This window comes from Microtus ochrogaster, unplaced genomic scaffold, assembly GCF_000317375.1.
Source record: "Microtus ochrogaster isolate Prairie Vole_2 unplaced genomic scaffold, MicOch1.0 UNK1, whole genome shotgun sequence".
Lineage (NCBI taxonomy): Eukaryota > Metazoa > Chordata > Mammalia > Rodentia > Cricetidae > Microtus > Microtus ochrogaster.
Window position 1 is genome coordinate 1,618,451 of NW_004949099.1, and position 19,747 is coordinate 1,638,197.

Genomic DNA, 19,747 nt, shown 5'->3' on the forward strand with positions numbered 1-19,747 from the left:
GCACTCTGACATCACAGCCTCCAGGGGTGTGCACTCTGACATCAAAGCCTCCAGGGGTGTGCACTCTGGAACTGACTCATTGACTTTCTCAGCACAGTGGTTACCTGTCATTTCAGAGCCACTAGCAAGGGAGCAGAGCCATGGCTCTCAAGAACTGTGGGTGATTTATTAACAAAGTTGCCTGACTTTACATTGTAATTAGTTTTAGAGAGTTAGTAAGATAATGAGCCATACAAATTCCATACCCCAAAACCCACAAAAAAACCCAACAGAAAGCAAAAAAAGCAAACCAAAGCAAAACAACCAACCAACCCAAAAATAAATAAATAAATACCCCAATCACAGTAATTTGTTGCGGTTTTTTTTTCTCTAATCTTTAACAACATCATAGGTAGCTTTCTTGATCAACTAGAAATTTAATTTTTTTTAACCTGGCCACACATAAAAAAACAAGCTGCTAGAAAAAGTCTATAATCCTTTTTTAAAAAAATCTGTCCCTATAAACTCATGACCTTGGTCAGTTTTCACCCTCTAGTAGTCTATATTTTGGAGGCTTCAGTGTTTGGCAGCACTGAGAACGTGAGCTCTGAGCCTTCTCTCCAAGCGAGGGTTGGACACTGCCGAGGAGCTTATCAGGGAATGGGGCTGACTGCACGAACACGTCCCCAGCTCTGAGGAAGGAGTCAGGCTCAGAATCATCAGGACAGCCATCCCCTCTGAATGTCCCCTTGGAATGCTTAGCAGCTCTTACACGTGCAGTTCTGCATTCGTTTTTTTCTGTTGAACTTCCCTGGGATTTTGCCTTGGAGACAAGGTCCCAAAACCCAGTCTATAGGCAATTCTCACACATGTCCCTAGCCCCAAGTTTTCCCAGTGTATTCTGATGGGTCTGTCTGTGCCAGCTCTACCCACAGCCCAGCATCACCCATCACTGCCTCAGAATGACCAGACTGAAGGAAGAGTCTGCTGGGGCAGTAGGCATCTTACTGTGCTATTGCAGCTGTCTGTCCTGGAGAGGGGCGGGTCCTCTGTGGCATCCCATCCCACAGAGCTCCGGGGCACTGGAGCCTTCTTGGCATCATTCTTCTGGACAGGGGGTGACAGTGGTGCATCCTTGGACTTGGGGAAGAGGACTTCATGGTCTCTGATCATCATGGTCATCACTCTTTGGATCTGAGGAGTCCCTGCAGGAAAGAAGAGATTTGGAGTGCTGGTCCATGGATCAGGAACCTGGAACCTGGAAGCACTCGAGGGGTACCACCCTCCGAGAGGATGTTTCCACGGTAGCCTGAAAACCATGGGCCTCATTTGTATTTCATGGGACCATTCTTAATTATTTGGAGTAGAATATTTTGGTGTGAGAATGTACTACAATAAAGATATAAAAATGAGGGTGGGGTGAACAAAGAGTTGTTGAGGACATTTCCCACCTATATTGCCCTGGATCAGGTTTTATGAGGCAGTAGGTAATAATAATAATCAAGAAAAAAAAAAGGCATCTTTGTCTCCTGCTGTGGTCTTCAATGTGATGTCTGTCATCTTATTGCACCCAAAGCAAATGGGTGTCAGGAACACTTCCTTGCCACATATATGGCAGACATGAGCCCCCCCCAGACCAGGGCTTTTGCTTATCAAGCCAAGACACAACCTTAGAAAGCTTTTTAGCCTAGCTTTACAGCAGCCTACTCGTGAACCAGCTCATAAAACAAAACCCTGTTGGCTCCTCTTGGTTAACGGTATTTTAAAGTCATACAAAAGACTGGGGAAACACTAGTTAACTGGTCTGCGGTTAGACTACTGTGCTCTGGGACCACTGAGCAGGAGACATAACTCCTGAACTACTCATGAGGCTGCTAATACCACTCAGAAGAGACGGCAAGGGGCAAGGTCTGTGAGCTGCAAGCAGGGCACAGACGCTGGGGACAGTGTTCTTGCTTTCACCTCCTGGGCACCTCTCCATGCAGGATCGGCCTATGTACCTCTCATGATCACAGCTGGGTCTTCGACCTTCGACCTGATGAGGTTCACTCCAATCACAGTGGCCAGGTTGTCCACACTCATCTTGTTGACGGCGCAGTTCAGCTGGATTTCGTGCAGGAATCTGTGGGCAACCAGGAAACCCCATTTCAGATGAGGGGAAGCAGCCAGGAGAGAGGAATCCCCGGACCCAAGGGCACACTGATCGAATTCTAGCTCTTCCCCCTGTTTCCGGAATGGAGTGAACGGGCTCTGCCTGCAAGAGTTTAACTAGGATCTGGAACTTCACAGATGGAGGAGGGATGAGGAGCCAGAGGGGTGGACTGGAGGTGGAGAATCTCTCAGCAGGGATTGTTTGGGAACAAGCATGGCTAGAAAGACTCAGATGGGTGCTCAACAGCTTCAGTGTTTTGTCTTTACCATTTGCTTCTCAGTACCCACCCCATCCCTGTCTCCAGAGAGGAAAGATGTGTCAGTGAGGTCTTAGAGATGGCAGGATGATTGCCAGGGGCTCCTGACAGGCATCCTCTGATCGGAGAATGGAGGTCTCTCACTCTCAGCAGGTGTCAGGGTCTAACAAGGAAATTCCACTACACTTCCATCCATCAGAAGCCTGAAGTCCTCAGACTTGTTTGAGAAACAAAAATGACTGAGCACATCAGTAAAGAAATTTGGGGTACTTAAAAAAAAAACATTTCAACGTAGGTAGAAATAAAATAAAATGATGTGTTCACATGATGAAAAATGACATATTATGGGATAATTTATTTTTTTATAAAGGACATGCTTTTCAGTTAGGTGTAAAGCATCCCCCTGTAGTTACACTGATGTAAACAACGATTTATCGGAAGAGAAAGTACTCAAGAGGAGAAGTTACTGCATGAGGGTTTTGTCTAGTTTTGGCTCTTACTTACAGTTCTTGTATCTTTGTGGTGTCCAGAATAAATGAGAATCATCTTTATAATTTGGAAATTACATCACAGTATTTTTGAAAAATAAAAGACAACATGGAGGTGTGGGGGGAGTGAAGATTCTCAGCACAGCACACCTGGGCTGGTCCACCTGCAAGGTGTTGCCCCAAGGACTCACACAGTGGGTCCTCAGAAAAGTCTGCAGGAAAAAAAAATGGCGGCCTAGAGTGAAAGTTTCCAGAGTGCTAGTTTTGGGGACAACATGATTCCAGGTTCTCGTGCATGCTCTGGGACAAAGCTGAAGGAAGAAATACGTCCATTCTGTGTGCAGGTTCTTAATGATCCCTGAGGAGTGTGTGCAAGAACACCCCCTCAGAGCTACGTGAATGAAATTGACCTTCTACAATGCCAGACCAGAATCTGGGATCTTAGAAACGGCTTCCTCTTCTCCCCAGGGCTTCTTCCTGCTGTGGCTGGAAGCTGGGGCTCCACACCGGGAGGCTCACCTGCAGATGTAGCTCAGGAGACTGTAGTTGTCCCTGGGCAGGATGGAAAGTTGCTTCACCAGCTCCTGCTGAGCCTGGAAAGAGAGTTGGATATGAGTAAGCAAGTCTGCTGCCTGTCTGTCAGCAACGAAATGTAGGGACATCTGTGTAGGGAAAACTCCTGTTCCCACAGGTCTAAGAGTTAAAATCCTTTGAGATCAAAGTTCTGAGAATTCATGAAGTATGAGTTGAAGCCCAGGCTGGTCTTGAACTCCCCACATAGCCAATGATGACCTTGAGCTTCTGATCCTCCTGCCTGAGATTACACATGTGTGCCACCACACTCAGTCTGTGCCATGCTGAGGATCAAACCCAGGGCCCTACATACGCTAGGCAAGCCCTCTGCCAACTGAGCTACATCCCCAACTGCTGTATTTTTTTTTCTGCTGTGCATTTAAAAAGTCTGTTTGAAATAATGTAGCCCACCCACTCCCAACTTTGAGCACCTGTAAGAATGGTCTACTTGATAATCCACACTCGTGATGAATGAACGAGTTAATGATCCGATAAACAAACCACAACCTCACAAATCAGAATGACCTTAAAAGTGATGAGAAAATGGTTCTTCTGTGGTGGCTCTAAAGCCCTGTGGTCTTGCTGAGAACTTCTGGGACATAGGCCAGACGGGCCAAGCTGGAAGGCACGCTCTGGGATGGGCGGTTCAAATTCTACAATAGCTGTAGATGTCAGATGCTGCCATTCATGGGTCACATGTGCCAGGGAGAAGAAGGATGCTCCTGCAGCCGCAGCTGCCTGCAGAGCCTGTGATCACCCTCTGGTGACATGGGGGATGGCATCTAGTATGGTTCTTTCTAGGTGTTTTGCAAGCTTTACTGAGTTTTGTTCACAAAGGAGATCTGAAATGTCCCTGCAAACCGAGGGCTCTCACGTCTCTCCCCGGCAACACCCAAACTCGGAGACCGTGAGGCCTAATTCTTCTTCTTAGGAAACAGCTACGTGGTGGCTACGTCATCGCACTTCTCTTCCCATCCTAGCTTTGAGATGGAAAACACCCTCTGTGCCAGGATCTTCATAACTATTACTCCCCATAACTGTGGCTCCCCATAGCTGTGGTTCCCCATACATAATCATGGATCCCCATAAACTGTAGCTTCCCATAACCATGGCTCCCCATAACCATGGATCCCCATAAACTGTAGCTTCCCATAACCGTGGCTCCCCATAACCATGGATCCCCATAACCAGGGATCCCTATAACCATGGCTCCCTATAACCATGTCCCCATAACCATGGATCCCCATAACCATGGAGCCCCAATAATCGTGGTTCCCCATCAGCAGTCCACCCTGGGGAGTCTGAAAGCTGTTTTCTCACTGGCCTGGACATCCTGAGACTCAGACAATATCACAAATACTGAAGAACAGAGAACTGTTCAACCCTAAAGAATCTTAGTTACTAGTGACTTTCACATGCCTTGATCTTCTGAACAGTAGCAGGCCAATCAGACAAGGGCATTGCCTAAGTGTGTGCTGCCCAACACATGTGCTGATTGCCACATGTGAGCCATTCAATGTAAATAAAATTAAGAATGTGGCTCTTCTGGTATACTACCTGTATTTCATGGACATGATACCACATGTGGCTATAAGTTAGCACATAGGACAGTGATAATATTACATCACCACAGAAATCCTATTGGGTCAAGTAAATATACTGAGCCTCAGAGAACACGCATGAGGAGGCTATTCTTGGTTATCAACCTGACTGGATTTAGAATGACTAATGGTGTTGCAGGTGGCCCGCCAGTTAGTTCCTGACTGCTCAGCCTCGAAATAATCACACAGAAACCATATTATTTAAATCACTGCTTGGCCCATTAGCTCTAGTTTCTTATTGGCTAACTCTTACATAGTAATTTAACCCATCTCCATCAATCTGTGCATCACCACGAGGTTGTGGCCTACCAGCAAAGTTTCAGTACATCTATCTCCGGCAGCGGCTCCATGCCTCTCTCTCTCAGGCTTCCTTAGCATTCAGTCCAGTTTTCCCCACCTACCTAAATTCTGCCTATCAGCAGTTTCTTTATTCATTAATGGTAATCACATCATGCGGAGGGAAATACCACATCACAATGGAGGCAGGTTTCTGAGGACATCTGCAAGAGTGTGTCCAGAGGGGTTTAACGTAGGTGGGAAGGCCCACCCCGACTGTGAGTCTGGTGTTGTGGTAAAAAGTAAGCCAGCTGAGGACAGGCACTCATCTCTGCCTGCTTCCTGCCTGTGGGTACGGTGTGACAGACGCCTATGCCCCTGCTGCCACAGTTTCTCTGCCACCATACACCATATCTTGAAACCAAGCCCAATAAAACCCTTCCTTAAGTGGTTTTCATCTGGTATTTTGTCACAGCAGCAAGGAAGTAACTCATACAGTGCATAAAGAACTAAGGTCAAATCCCGGTCTTCTTGCTATTTTGCCAGTGGGATCTCACCATTGGTCTGGCACTGCTACTGAAGCACCAGTCTGACAGAGTCTCCTACCCAGGGGCATGGGCCCCATGACTCACTCCCCCCTGCTAGAACCCTGTTCAGAAGCAGAAGGACAGTCAGCAAGAGAGACACCGACCTTTGCCTCATCCGCATTCATGAGCTGCCCGCAGAGCAGGAACCCTTCGTACTGGCTCCAGGGAACCACGGGCTCCGGGAGGTCTCGGAGGTAGAGCTTCAATAGAGAGGCCACCGTGTGCACATCTGTGTCCCTGGAAGAAAACCAGCTGCACTTAGAGCGCAGAACCCAGAGGCCTCTCACTTATTGGGACGGGACCACACTGTCAAAACGTGAACTACAGAGGGACGTGTTACGAAGGACCAGCGTCTGGGAAAGTCCCAGACCCAGACATCAGCGCCCAGAGCAGCGCAGCCACTTCCTGCTTCCACACAGTTGCTAACATGAAGGGTCACTTTTTCATGAAATGCTCTTTAACTATTTTGATCTTTTTCTGTTTTCTTATTTCTTCAGACCACTTAATAGATCACGGTTAACAATGTCTATGTAGTCTCTCATTCTTTGCACATGTAAACTTGTTTATATCCTTAGTCCGTTGTTCTCGTTTACTCACAGAGTTCTCAAAGCAGCTCTGGGGTCCAGCCATATGCTTCATCAATAGTTAATTCAGTCATAACCAATGAGGAAGCTTATTTTTATCTTGGGCATCCTTTCTTCCCTTTTTCCTTCCTTTTATGATTTATATAGTAAACCTGCGGGAATACCTGGTTCCATCAGGTCGCAGCTCTTTTTTAAGTGCTTGGAGAAAACAAAACCGAAAGCGTCTATCTCATGACATGGGAAAGTGTATGCACATCAATAAACCAGGTTTTAGAGGAACATAGCCCAGCTTGTTCACTGACAAACTGCTGTTGCTTCCTGACAGTGTGAATACAGACAGCGGCAAAGTCCTGAAGAGCCCAAGAATGCTACCTGGGGCCCGGCCTCGGACATCTGCTGGCCCCTGAATTGCAGGGGTTGTGTCTAGTCTGTTAAAAGAGAAACTAAATCTGAGTCTACCACATTACAGTGTGTTACCTAATAAGGGGTGTGTTCTGAGAAATGTGCTACTAGGGAATGCAGTCACTGTAGGAAACCATGGGGTGATCTCCATAAAGCCAGGTGCTATAGCTTGCTCTGCTCCGAAGCTACGTGGGCAGTACTGTTGTGGCTTGTCATTGAGGCATTTGAAACGAGGTAAACAAGAATACCGAGTGAGTGTGTGTGTGTGTGTGTGTGTGTGTGTGTGTGTGTGTGTTTCTTTTGTTTTGATTTCTGTTCTTAGTTACCAATTTCTGGCTTTGACTTCTGCACCACCCATACCACACCACATCCCATGCCTACCCCCTCAATCCATTCCCCCCACCCCTGCCTCTGAAGCTCGTGAACTTGCTGCCTCTGAAGGAGAACAAGTGCACAGGATGCCATCTGCACTCCAAGGCAGGATGTGTGGGCCGGGGATGTTCCCTTAACATGGATAGTCAGAAACCTCCTACCCTACAGAGTCACTGTCTAGAACACCCCTGGGCAAAAGGCACCTAGGGAAAGCACTCTCGGTGAGAACAGAGAGAGAAGAGCCCAAGAAAGTGGCAGAAGAATCACGGGCTGGCAGTCTGCAGGAGGATGCTCCGAAATGTCCCTGTGTTACACCTGACCCAGTGTCTTTACCACATCCAGGGCCCTGCTTGCCTGTGCTCTCTCCTCTATCCTGTACACAATGAAGCTCCGTGTCCCAGTCATCATCTCAAATGAATCCCTTATGGCCCCTCTCCTTCCACTCCTGACTCAGATAGCCACTGCCTTCCTTAGCCCAGCCCCCTTCCTCTCCATCTTATCCACTGACAGCATGGCCCCAACATACAAAACAAACACACCCATAGAATGAATGGAGAGAAAGAGAGTTTCAGTGAGAAAAATGTTATCAGTGATAAGGATGGAAACCAGACCCTTGGCGAGAAATTTCAACTTAAAACAGGCAGTTTTCTCACAAGAAACTAAGACGGCAAAGATAACCAGTTATGAATAGACAGGGAGGACCGTGGATGCACGTCTGAGACAGCACTTGGGAGGCAGAAGCACACAACTCTCTGTGAATTTGAGGTCAGCCTGGTCTATAGAGTGGACCTGGTCTATAGAGCGAGTTCCTGGATAGCCAGGGATACACAGAGAAACTCTGTCTCGGGGTGAAAAAAAAGGAAGAAGAAATAGAAAGGTGGTATAGCCACAGATACAATAAAGGTAATTCAAAGATTATATTATATCATATTATATTATGTTATATTATATTCTTAGAAACATCCAGAAAGCCCAATTAATTTTGACAAAGTTGATGATGATAGCCTGAGGTTAGCCTGGCCAGCTTCTTATTTCGGTTTATTGGGTCTCATCCTCAACATTATTTTCTCGAGGCCTTCTCTAGTTTACCAGACTATGTCGGGCTTCCTTTCTCTGAATTTTGTTTTCTCTACTTCTCGTTTTGGCAACTAACACATTCTGTGTATTGGGAGCATAATGTCCCCTCCACTGTGTCGGTGCTGACTAGGGGGTCACCCTTACGGTCTAAGTCTTTCTCTTGAGTTGGCTGTCCCTCCAAACCAAAGGATCAGCCTTAAGTGACTGTCTTTGTCGGGTCTGAGCTCTGACCCACCTTTGGTGGCCTTGCCAGGTTGCCTTGGAGCCCGCATATGTACCATGAAGCACACCTGTCCATTTCCAGAGAGAGCACAGGGATGGGAAGGACATCAGGGTTGTGACCAAGAGGTATTCAAGCCCAGTAGAAACTAACTGGAGATTAGTTAAGGAGATTTTTAAAATTGGTTTTTGCATGTGTATGTTGTGTGTGTATTTATGCATGTTTCTATATGTGTGGGTACACATATATGTGAGTGCATGTTTCTGTGGAGGACGGATGTTGACATGGGTGTCTTCCTTGATTTCTTCCCACCTTATGTATTGAGCGGGGTCTTTCACTTGAACACAAAAGCTTGAAGATTTGGTCAATCTAGCTATCCAGATAGCTCAGGGGATGTCTTGTCCTGGCCTCTGGAGGATTGGGATTATAGACAGGTCACCAGATTCCTTCCATTCATTGCAAGGGATCTGAACTCCCATGTAATCAGAGGTTTCTTTCTCATCTGCCATTTCCTGAGAAACCATTTAGAGGCTTAATATTACATCCCACAGCACTCCCACTCCCATCTTCTTTTGAGTGGGATCTCCTTAGCCACTGAGCCACCTGCTCTGGCCATACAAGGAGGCTTCCATATTTGCTTTCTCTATTTTGTGAGAACCACGTACACCTGTGCTAGAATAGCACCAAGCACAAGAACCATGTTTCTTCCATTCAGGTGAAAAAACATAGCAGATCATTTGACAGTACCAACTCTATGTATGACCCGTGCAAGACCCAGTGGCCACCCACTGGCCCTGTGTTAGAGATGCCAGGAAGGGCCCTCTTGACCTTCCAACTCCTGTAACTCACTGATTGATAAATGGTCAGGGTTCAGAAAAACTGTAACTATAGGAGAGATGTAGCTCACACCACAGTTATGCCTGTGGCAAATGCCTGCAAAGTGCCAAGCCATGGTCACCATAGGTGCTGGGACACACTCCTAGCCTGGGTCCTAAACATTCTGAAACTTAGCTAAATGACAAGAACAAAAGAATCCTACATTCTTCTCCAAATAAGGTTTGTCCACTCAAGGGGTATATGGACCCAGGAGCTGGCCCTAAAAGGAATCTTTTCCCTCTCTTTCCCCCATCTCTCTCTTTGATTGTGATATGTGTGATTGTATAAATGTGTATATGTGTGTCTATGTGTATCTATGTGTATGTGTATATGTGTGCGCAATTGTGTATATGTATATATGTGTGTATGCAAATTATTGTGTATGTGTATATGTGTGTATGTATGTGTGTGGTTGTATATATGTGTGTATGTGTGGGTAGCTTTCCTCCTTTTAAGCTCCCAGATTTCATGGAAATCAAAGACTACAGACCTAGCAGAATTCAAACAGGCATGCAAGGCAGTTATTTAGCAAATCCCACTATAACCTCTGTTCTTTGGCATCCTGATTTTACTCTTTAAGCAATAATCCACCTACATCTCTTGATCAACTCAAACATAATTTAAAAATTAAGAAGCAACCTGAATATAGTGACAGTGAATATACCAGGATGGGCTCCTGCTTGTGGACTGTAACTGACTGTGCTCTGAACCTGAATAATGACAGTGACTCTATTGAAATAGCCTCCTGCTTATGGATTGTAATTGGCTGTTCTGCTGAACAGGCCCATAACTTGCTATAGTTCCAGTGGTAACTATACCACTGTTTGCCTAAATTAGATAGGTAAATTAGCCTATGGCATACTAAAGGCAGAAGAGATAGTCATAGGTGGTCCAAACAAAGACTATGCCAGAGTGGGCATGGAGAGAAGCCGATGGGCCTTAGAGATGCTTCAGAGGGAAAACGGGTGCAGTGGTGACCAGAATGGGGCTGAAGAGGAAGAGCAAGGAGATGCCTGCATAAGAATGACTCAGGCCTTCAGAACTTCCCCTCTGACCTAAATAACTCTGGGGGATTTCAACATTTGTGAACTGGGTAGTGTTCAGGCCCATTGTACCAAAGCTTGTTTTCTCGGCGGCTAACTTGGTAAGAGTGGTTGGTATTAAGCCAGCAGGACAAGTGCATGCAGGCAATCAGGTACTGCAGTCAACAGAGCGTACAGTGTGAAGGTGGGGCTGGACCAGCTAAGAATGCAGGGTGGATGTTAAGACTGGACCAGTCTTAACTTAAGCATGCAGTGTGCGGTGGGGATGAACCAGCTGAGCATGCAGTGTACAGTGGGGATGAACCAGCTGAGCATGCAGTGTGAATGTATGGAGTTGAACATACAGTGTGGATGTGGGGCTAGACCGGCTGAGCATGCAGTGTGGCTATGGGGCTGGACCAGCTGAGCATGCAGTGTGCGGTGGGACTGAACCAGCTGAGCATGCAGTGTGGATACGGGGCTGGACCAGCTGAGCATGAAATGTGGATATAGGGCTGGACCAGCTGAGCATGCAATGCCAATGTGGAGCTGTACCAGTTGAGCATGCAGTGTGTGGGGCTGGACCAGCTGAGCATGGTAGAGAAGGACATCCTTGTTGGGTTCCTGGAGAGTGAGAGGAACTGACTGCAGGAATTTTCACCACATCAGATGTGCCTCATACAGGACTAGAAACCTTTGAGGAGGATAAGAACGAACACCAGGCTGCTATGATGGTGTGTGCTCTAGTCAGATGGCTCAAAGTTGAGTTCAGAATCACACAGTCCTGTGGACCTGCAGACTTATGAGAATTACTAATTCCAGCCACTCTGGAATGCTGGAGCAGTCTTCAGGTGCCTGCGGTCGCAGATGTGCTAATCGTCACAGATGTGTTTATGCAGATAACCCTGCTCTTCATGCTTCTCCTCTGCCTTACGAGGATGCTGGGCAGTGTTCCTAGGCTAAGCATCAGCTTTCCCCCATGCTCTGCATCCCCCCTTCCCTCCTGCCCTAAGCATCACCTGACTCTGCCCAGATCATGCTATGTCATATAAATCATCTGCACACTCTTTTAACTGTGCCTAGGTCCCAAAATTTGGAGTGATGAACAGAGCAAGGAAAGCCTTCTTCCTATTGCGTTCTGGGGGTCTTGAAGCCTTTGAAGGCTCCCTGGCTCCCCTAGATCTTCTCTGCCTCATCAATTGGACAGGGCACAGGCAGACGGGACAGTGCAGGTAAGGAGGACAGCATACCTGTCAAAAGAAGGTCGTTCCCCTGCATCAAAAGCGTCTCTCAGCTGCTTCACTAGGTTGTCCTGCCCAGGCAGGCGGAAAATGCCCTCTTCACTCACACCATGCTCCAGGATGAACTCTGCGCACTTCTCCACCAGGATGGGCACCAGCTGAGGGCCAAACTTCTGCTCATAGGCCACAGTCTCATCCAGGCGCTGGCCGAACACCGCTGGGAAGAAGAAATATAGGGTCCCTGAGTTACTCTGACCTTCTCTGAGTCAATGGGTGGGCAGGGACTGTCACATTTCTTCTATTTTTACAATTATATCAATAGTTATTATTATTATTATTATTATTTTACACATATGTGTGTTTGCCTGCTTGTATGTCTATGTACCACATGCATGGGTGCCCTTGGATACCAGATGAGAACATCGGCTTGCCCTGGGGCCTGAGTTACAAATGTTTTGAGCTGCCATGAATTCCTCTGGAAGAGTTCTCAGTGTTCTTAACCACTAAAGCACCTCTCTAGCCCCTTTTTTCTTTCAAAATATTATCTATTTTTAGTTTAATATTTTTGAGAATTTCATACATGAATTTAGCATTTACATCATTCCCATCCCTCGCTCTTCCTCCTCCAATTCTTTCCATGTGCCCTGCTCCTCTCTCAAATCCACGAGCTCATCTGCTTTAATTATTGTTTTATACACACTTCACATGCATGAGCACACACACACGCACACACATGCATGCACACACGTGCACACACACACACACACACACTAAATCCATTTACTGTTGCTCTGTGTATTTGTTTAGGGCTGATGCTGGGATTGTCTGATCTACCAGGGGGCTTGTCCCTAGAGAAGACTGATTCTCCCTCTCTCTGCAGCCATTGATTGGTTAACTCTGCATCTAGATAGAGAGTCTTTGAGGTCTATTCCCTCAGCACTGGCATGTCACCTGGTATTGTCATTGTTCAGGTCATGCTTCTTTGGCCATTTTTAGAGCTTTGTTATGGATACATAGTCCCTGCCCTATACAGCAGACACACGCTCCCAGCAGAGGTCCCGAGATCCAGTTCTTACAGTGTTTCGCCCTCTCTATCATGACATTCCCTAAGCTTCAGGGTTGTGTTTCCCATGTGTTAATGGGATTGGGTATCACACAATCAGTTGTTCTCTGGATTTTGGACCACATGTGATTTTGGAACTTCTGTAGTGATCTTCAACTCCAGCAAAAAGATGCTCTCTGATGGGGGTGAGAGCAACATTCATCTGTGGGTATAAAGGTAAGCGCTAAGAATGAAGTTAGGAATAGGAAGTCAGGCGGTGGCAGTGCACGCCTTTAATCCCAGCACTCGGGAGGCAGAGGTAGGTGGAGCTCTGTGAGTTCAAGGCCAGTCTGGGTTACAAGAGCTAGTTCCAGGACAACTAGCGCTGTTGCACAGAGAAACCCTGTCTTGAAAAACTGAAAAAAGAAAAGAAAAAAAAACCAGAATGCCGCTAGGATTTACACAGGTTTAGGAAAGCGGCTGTAATAGGTTTTCCTCTAGGGTCCAATACTTCACCAGCCACAAGTAGTTGCTAGCTTTATAGTATCAGGCATGAATTCCTTTCTATTGAGCAGGTCTTCAATCCAAATAGACAGCTGTTGGTTGCCCCCAAAACGTAAGTGCCATTATTGCACCCTTGGGGGATATCTTGCCATCCTGTTCATTGCTGTGGCTTTACAGTTGGGCAGGGCTATTGATTGCTTTTCTCCTTTGGCAGGTTGCATAACACCTTTGGCTGTGAAGAGAGCTATTCCTCAGGGAAGAGCTTCCAAGTCAGTCCCAGTTCAGCCCTTCTAAGTCTTATGTCTAGTATGTGTGGTGTCTTTAGCAAAAGGGTTTTACATTCAACTTCTGGGAGGAAACTAAGGACAGCTGCTATAGCCTATATTTGGGGAATCTCTTCCACTGCCCTGGTCAATAGCTCCAAAGGAGATTTTTATGTCTGTCACTGGGGGTTTTACTAGACAGTCTATGGCTCTTGGGGGAGTATTATTGATCCAGAGGATTGGTATTATAGAGGACTTACTAATAGATTGACTTAGGAGACATTAAGTCACACAAGTAAAATTTAGATATAGGATCACTGCCTCCTAAACACCCCTCCAAACAGGTAGTATGCTAATCAGCCTGTTAGAGAGAAGACTGAGATTGACCAGTCATTGGGCTCTTTAGGGCTTTGAAAGAGAATGGTCCTCATAGGCTCATCGATTTAAATGTTTGGTCACCAGGGAGTGGCACTATCTGAAAGATTAGGAGGTATAGCCTTGTTGGGAGTGGGCCTTAAGGTTTCAAAAGCCCAAGCCAGGCGTAGTGGCTTGCTCTTTCCGCTGCCTGCAGATCCAGATGTAGAATTCTCAGCTACCTCTCCAGCACCATGTCTTCTTGTCCACTGCCACGTTCCCCATCATGATGATAATGGACTACACTTCTGAAACTGTAAGCAAGCCCCAATTAAATGCTTTCTTTTGTAAGAGTTGCCATGTTCATGGTGTCTCTTCACAGCAGTAGAACAGTGACTAAGACATACTCCATTCACATAATAAAGACATACCTTTAAGGGGCAGCTCAGAGGTACAACCATCACTAACTCCTGTCCTGTGCTCTTATCAGCAAAGAAGTGATCCTGTCATGTGGGCAAGATGACACTGGCTAACAACCATTTGAAAGAGAACAACAGTGGTATGCTTAAAATACTTCTGGCAATATGTAATATGTTTGCTGTGTAAATCTTCTATCTGCCTAAGCAGGCAGACTTGCAGTCTCCTGACTCTGTTTATGTTACTTGAAGTGTAACCTGGGGCCAGGACCTGAGAGAGCTGGGAGGATGGCCGCGCATGTAAAATGCATAAGCCTCAGCCTCAGGTGCACGTAGGCTAATGAAATCTTGTATCGGGGAGTGGACTCTTAGCTGGCCATTAGCCCCAGACAGCCAAACACCACTAAAGAGCTCTTCTTCATCCCTAAGTGTGTTTCTCACTGAGGAAGCATCTTGTTTCCATTACATTATGACAGACAGCCCAAGGCGGCCCAGGGCCTCAGCACCAGGCTCGCCTTCCGAATGTTCCCTGCCCCGGCTACTGATCTGGCAAGTTTACCAAGGCCTCCAAGGCTCGGTGCAATTGACAGTGAAGTGGCTATGACAGTGCTGTGACCTCAGAGCTGCAGTCAAGATGAAATGAATGCACCACAGTAGTAAGCAGAGAACATGACCAGCTTCCCGGCATGCAGTGCTCAGCAGAAGTTTAGTACTATCTTAAATACGTAAACAAAATGGGATCAAAATGGAGACGGATAGTAATGATCCCAAATTACAGTCCTGGGAAATTTAAACAATTTGTTTTCAGGTCTTGGTTAATATTCTTGTCCTAAATTCTTTAAAGGTGACATGGAAAATTCAAGAGCTGAATTCTGGTGACACGGGGCACTGAAGGACAAGAGAAGGAAAGAGCCCATCACTCCATTATCTTGCACCCAGTTAAGCCATTAAGGCCTCTTTTAGAATTCAGATTGTTTTCTGTACTTTCAAAAGCGCAGCTACAGTGAACGTGTTCGCTGGAATGTCCACACATGGAGGCATAATATTTGGTTATTGTTGAATTAATTAATTAGTGTTTGGATAGATGAGCACAGATATTTCATGCTGTTCAACTATTTTCATGGGGCAGCTTTCTGCATGTTCAGCTCTGGGGTCAAGTGGTTTGTCCCCATGGTATGCAAATTGCTTTGCCAAAATATTTTTCCAAATTCCACAGCCTCCAGCAAAGCAAGCATGGGCCAGCTCCACCTTGGCTCTGTCAGCACCCAGCTCTGTAATTTCCTCACCCCTGAGCCTGACAAGATTAGATCTAAATGAAGAGAGCTACTGCCCACCTGTTCTTCCCACAAGCTCCAAGGCTTCTTCCCTTAAGTTTCCGAGGGCAAGGGCTTCAGTTCTGTCTGAACCTGGGCTCTGTCCTACAATCTGGCCCTTCGCAAAGCCTCTTGGTTCTCTGGATCCCTGACTCTCTGGCTGTTCTCCTCTCTCCAGACACTAGCTAATACAGATTTAACCTATGAAGAACAGTATTGGACTCCGGAATCCTCCACTCCAGTATCCGGCATTTTCAAAACGCTGCTGAGCACTGCTGCCCTGCTTCTGAGGTCATACACCTCATCCTCGGTTGCCAGGTCAGTGTTCTTCAACTGGCCTCAGTGCCTGATGGTTCCTCTCTCGTGGTGTCTGGTTCTGGGGATTGAGGGTATCGTCTCTGATTCCAAATCTGCCCAGATGTTCTTGTTTGACTTTAGCGGATCTTAGTGCTGGCCTGACATCCACTCGCCCTTCTCACATGACCCACTAACCTGTCTTCAAAGGCGCCATCACTCCGATGTTCCCAAAACAGTGCTCACCAGTTTCTCGAAGACTCTTCTCCCTCCCTCCCATGTCTGCCCCCTTCCCTGCCTCCTGGGATTCTATTAGACTCTCATGGGACTTTTTCAATAGCAACATCTCTGCCAGGCCTTCTTGCCCTCAGGTAGACAGACTTCATCCTCCCTGTGTGTGCTCTCCTTCCTCTCTGCCCACTGCACTGTGGCAATAGGGCTACTGTGACTTGTGCATCGATGTCTGGACATGTGACCATAAGCTCCTGTGGCTAGAAACACAGGTGAGGTCTCTTTGCTTCCCCCGGTGAACCTGGCACAAGGAGGATGGGCAACAGATTTTGCTGAATTACTTGGTGGGTTAGTATCTTTAAACGAGTATTTTTCTAAAACCCATGGTTACTCTGACATTCCTTTGGTTGGAACCCTCACAGTCATCACACAAATCAATCCAGTTTCCTCGGCAACAATCGTCAAGTGCCTGGCACTGGCCAGCTGCAGCCTTGCTTCCGGAATGACAAGGAGCGCAAAGACGTTGTCATTGCTTCCAATCAGCCAATTTCCCACTATGCAAACGAAAGGACCACACACACACACACACACACACACACACACACACACACACACGAATACCAAGACCGTCAGAAAGTTCAGGACCACACAGAATGGGGATTATGTTTACTATGACAGGGAGTGGACAGATATTTCCACCACGCCAGAAGATCATGATTGAAATGATCTGACCTAAAACACAAGCTTCCATGGCACACTGGGAAATTCTGAGAAGTGCAGAGTCACTGTCAGAGGGAACGGCTTCTGGAGCATGGATTGTGGGCACCGGTGGCCACTCAATTCAGATGTGGACAAATAGCCCAAATATACTGAAAGCCAAGAGAAGTCGGATTTCTCTCTTCCCCTAAGCACATCAGCCTTCCCGTGTGCCCAGTCTGCACCCCCTTGCCACACTCAACTGTTCACATGCTGCTCTGGCCATGGTATCCACTCCTCAGTATGACTGTCCCCTTCCAACAGCCCTGCCCTGTCAGCTCTGCCTTTGTCAGATTACTGAGAACTCTGAAGGCATCATATTATATGCAGATAGCGTCATAGCCTAGTACTATGCCATTCCAGTCTCGTGAGAACTTGGTTCTGAATCTGGGCTTCTCCACCTTTAACTCCCTGCTTCAGAAGGTCAGGTGACTCCTTCGGGTGGAAAGAGATGGCCACGGCTGGCTCCCCAGGCCCTGCCTCTCTATCCTCCTCCTCAACAGGGTCTTCCTCTTTTAGAGGGAGAAGAGCCCTGTCCTTCCTCCACTTGCTGCTTTCTGAGCTCGTCAGCTCCATCTGCCCTTTCTGCCTCTTCTGAGACTTCCTCTTTGTGTAGTGACATTTTCTCTCTGGATATGAGGAGTCAAGAGAATCTACGTCTTTGCTAGTTTATAAGGAGCGATCCTTTACCTCAGTTCTGCAGATCAGCAATTCTTGCCTTTCTCTCTTTGCCACTGCACCCACAAAACATGTGCTTGCTTCTGGAGGGAGTTTCCTCCTTCACAGCCCATTGAATGAATCCAGTTCCCAACCTCCTAACCCATCCTAGTTTAGTTCCCATCGCTTGTCTCTTTGCATCAAAACTTCTTAGTGCTCTCTGATGCCCTCCCAGTGGCCAAGTCCTCCTTTGGAGTTGGGATGCTTCTTTACCCGCTGGTCTTCTCCAAACACTGATAGTATCGTGTTGCCTTTCCTTCAGTTCCTCTCCACGTGCCTACAAAATTTTCACTCTCATCCTGATGACTCCTGGATGCCTCCTTTATATGTCTCCACACATTTGGGTACCACCTATAAACCAGTTGCCATCATAGCTGTAGCCTATGTCCCCTCCCTCTTCTGTTGCCCTCAGAACACACAGAACGGCTACTCTCCTCATGTCTTCTTCAATCCCTCACTCTTCCTGCTTCCTCTTCAGTCCCTGCTTCCCATAGAGCATTCCTCACAGCCCACAGCATTCAGTCACCCACGTGCCCCGAGAACACAAAGCCTGACATCAGGTGCCTAACACAAACGGAGCGATTAGCAAGACTGAGAGCATCACGTTGGAGTTACCCCTAAACACTCTCCCTCGCCCGACTGGGCCACCGGAAACACGTTAACTCACTCCAGCCTCACTGCCCCTGTCTATGTGATTACAATTTGGAGGGAGGGACAACTGAGCTCCTTGCCAATTTCTTCTGCAGAATGGGCAAAGTCACAAAACGTCTGCAGGATCTTTGACGTTTGAGATGGTGTGAAAATAAAAAGCAGGCTTGCACTTAGAAACTCGCATGTTGATGACTTTTTTCTCTTCTCACATCCCCTAGACACCCAGTCTTTCTGAGTTTGGAAGACTTGGGGAGGGGAGGGGACCATCTCAGAATCCACAGATCCCCCCATTCACGCCCCTCTTCTATGGCCTCTTATGTAGTTTTGCGATGATTTATTTAAGCAGCACTCTTCCAAGAGCTGTGAGCGCCTCAGAGACAGACAGCCCGTCTGGTTCACCTATTTTTATCTCCTGGCACAGAAGCTGCCTTAGATTTCAGGAACGTTCCACCTGCTGTCTCCTGTGCTCAGCATTTCTCCAAACTTCCTCTTGTCAAGGAGACCAGTGGCCTTTATGTTTTTTAATTGTGGGGTTAGATTTCTAGAGCTCACCTCGGCTGTTCAGTCAGCAGCTGGGGCATAGTAGGTCATGCCCCCCTCTTGCAACACTTCCTAGTGGCTCCTGGAACTAGCCTCTCTGGGTTCCTCATTCACATCATTGTCTGCTCTCACCTTCCTCCAAAGTGTCTTCCTTTCTCCCTGACCTCGGGGCATTGTTAGCTTGTCCCCTGGCACTTTCTTCCTCGCCCTTGCTCACTTCCTTATAAACTCATGACTTTAAATTCCTCCAGGATGAAGTCTCCGAACTTCATATCTGTGGCTTAGAACTCGGCCAAAGCCATTCTTTCTATGGAGAACTTGCCATACACCCTAGAGACAACAGGGCCCCTGTGTCCCTTCTTCCATGAAAGAAAGCACCCTAGGCTTATCTTGGTCAGGTTTGATCATTCGTCATCACAGATCACATTGTATGGAATCCAAAGCAGACCCTGGTATTCAACCCCACCCCACCCCAGTCACACACACACACGCACACACGCACACACACAGAAACACACTGACTGTATTGTCTCATTCTCTTGGTCCTTGTCTTTACCCTGTTTTGGAGGGGGCATAGGGTTTCTCTGTATAACAGCCCTGGATGTCGTGGAACTTGCTTTGTAGACCAAGGTGGCCTTGAACTCACAAAGAACCACCTGCTTCTGTCTCCCTAGTGCTAGGATTAAAGGCGTGCGCCACCACCTGGTCCTTATCCTTACCTTTGCTTCTAGGTATACATGGAAAAATCTGGACACAGGGACCGAAAGAGAGGCAGCCCAAGGACAAAAACTGGAGAGGCCAGTGAAGGAAAGGAAAGTGAGGCAGGTGTTGCTGTGGCCTCCCAAGGTTGTGCCTACTCCTTCAGGGCTTCTGGACTTCATAGTTCTGCTCTTGGCAGCAATGTAAGGTCCAATCAAATCATTCACCAGAGCTCATTGTCACTCTGAGCCATCACTTAGC

General features: G+C 47.1%; 1 protein-coding gene across 1 annotated transcript in view; it reads right to left on the minus strand.

Annotated features, from left to right (window-relative positions):
- Arhgap25 (Rho GTPase activating protein 25) overlaps window positions 1-19,747 on the minus strand; it is an 80,788-nt gene that overhangs the window by 6,235 nt on the left and 54,806 nt on the right. The window contains exons 5-9 of the mRNA XM_005364816.3: window positions 11,716-11,923; window positions 6,017-6,149; window positions 3,395-3,468; window positions 1,980-2,101; window positions 988-1,184 (exon numbers count right to left, since the gene is read on the minus strand). Coding sequence (XP_005364873.1) covers window positions 988-1,184; window positions 1,980-2,101; window positions 3,395-3,468; window positions 6,017-6,149; window positions 11,716-11,923 — 734 coding nt within the window. The remainder of the gene's footprint in view (window positions 1-987; window positions 1,185-1,979; window positions 2,102-3,394; window positions 3,469-6,016; window positions 6,150-11,715; window positions 11,924-19,747) is intronic.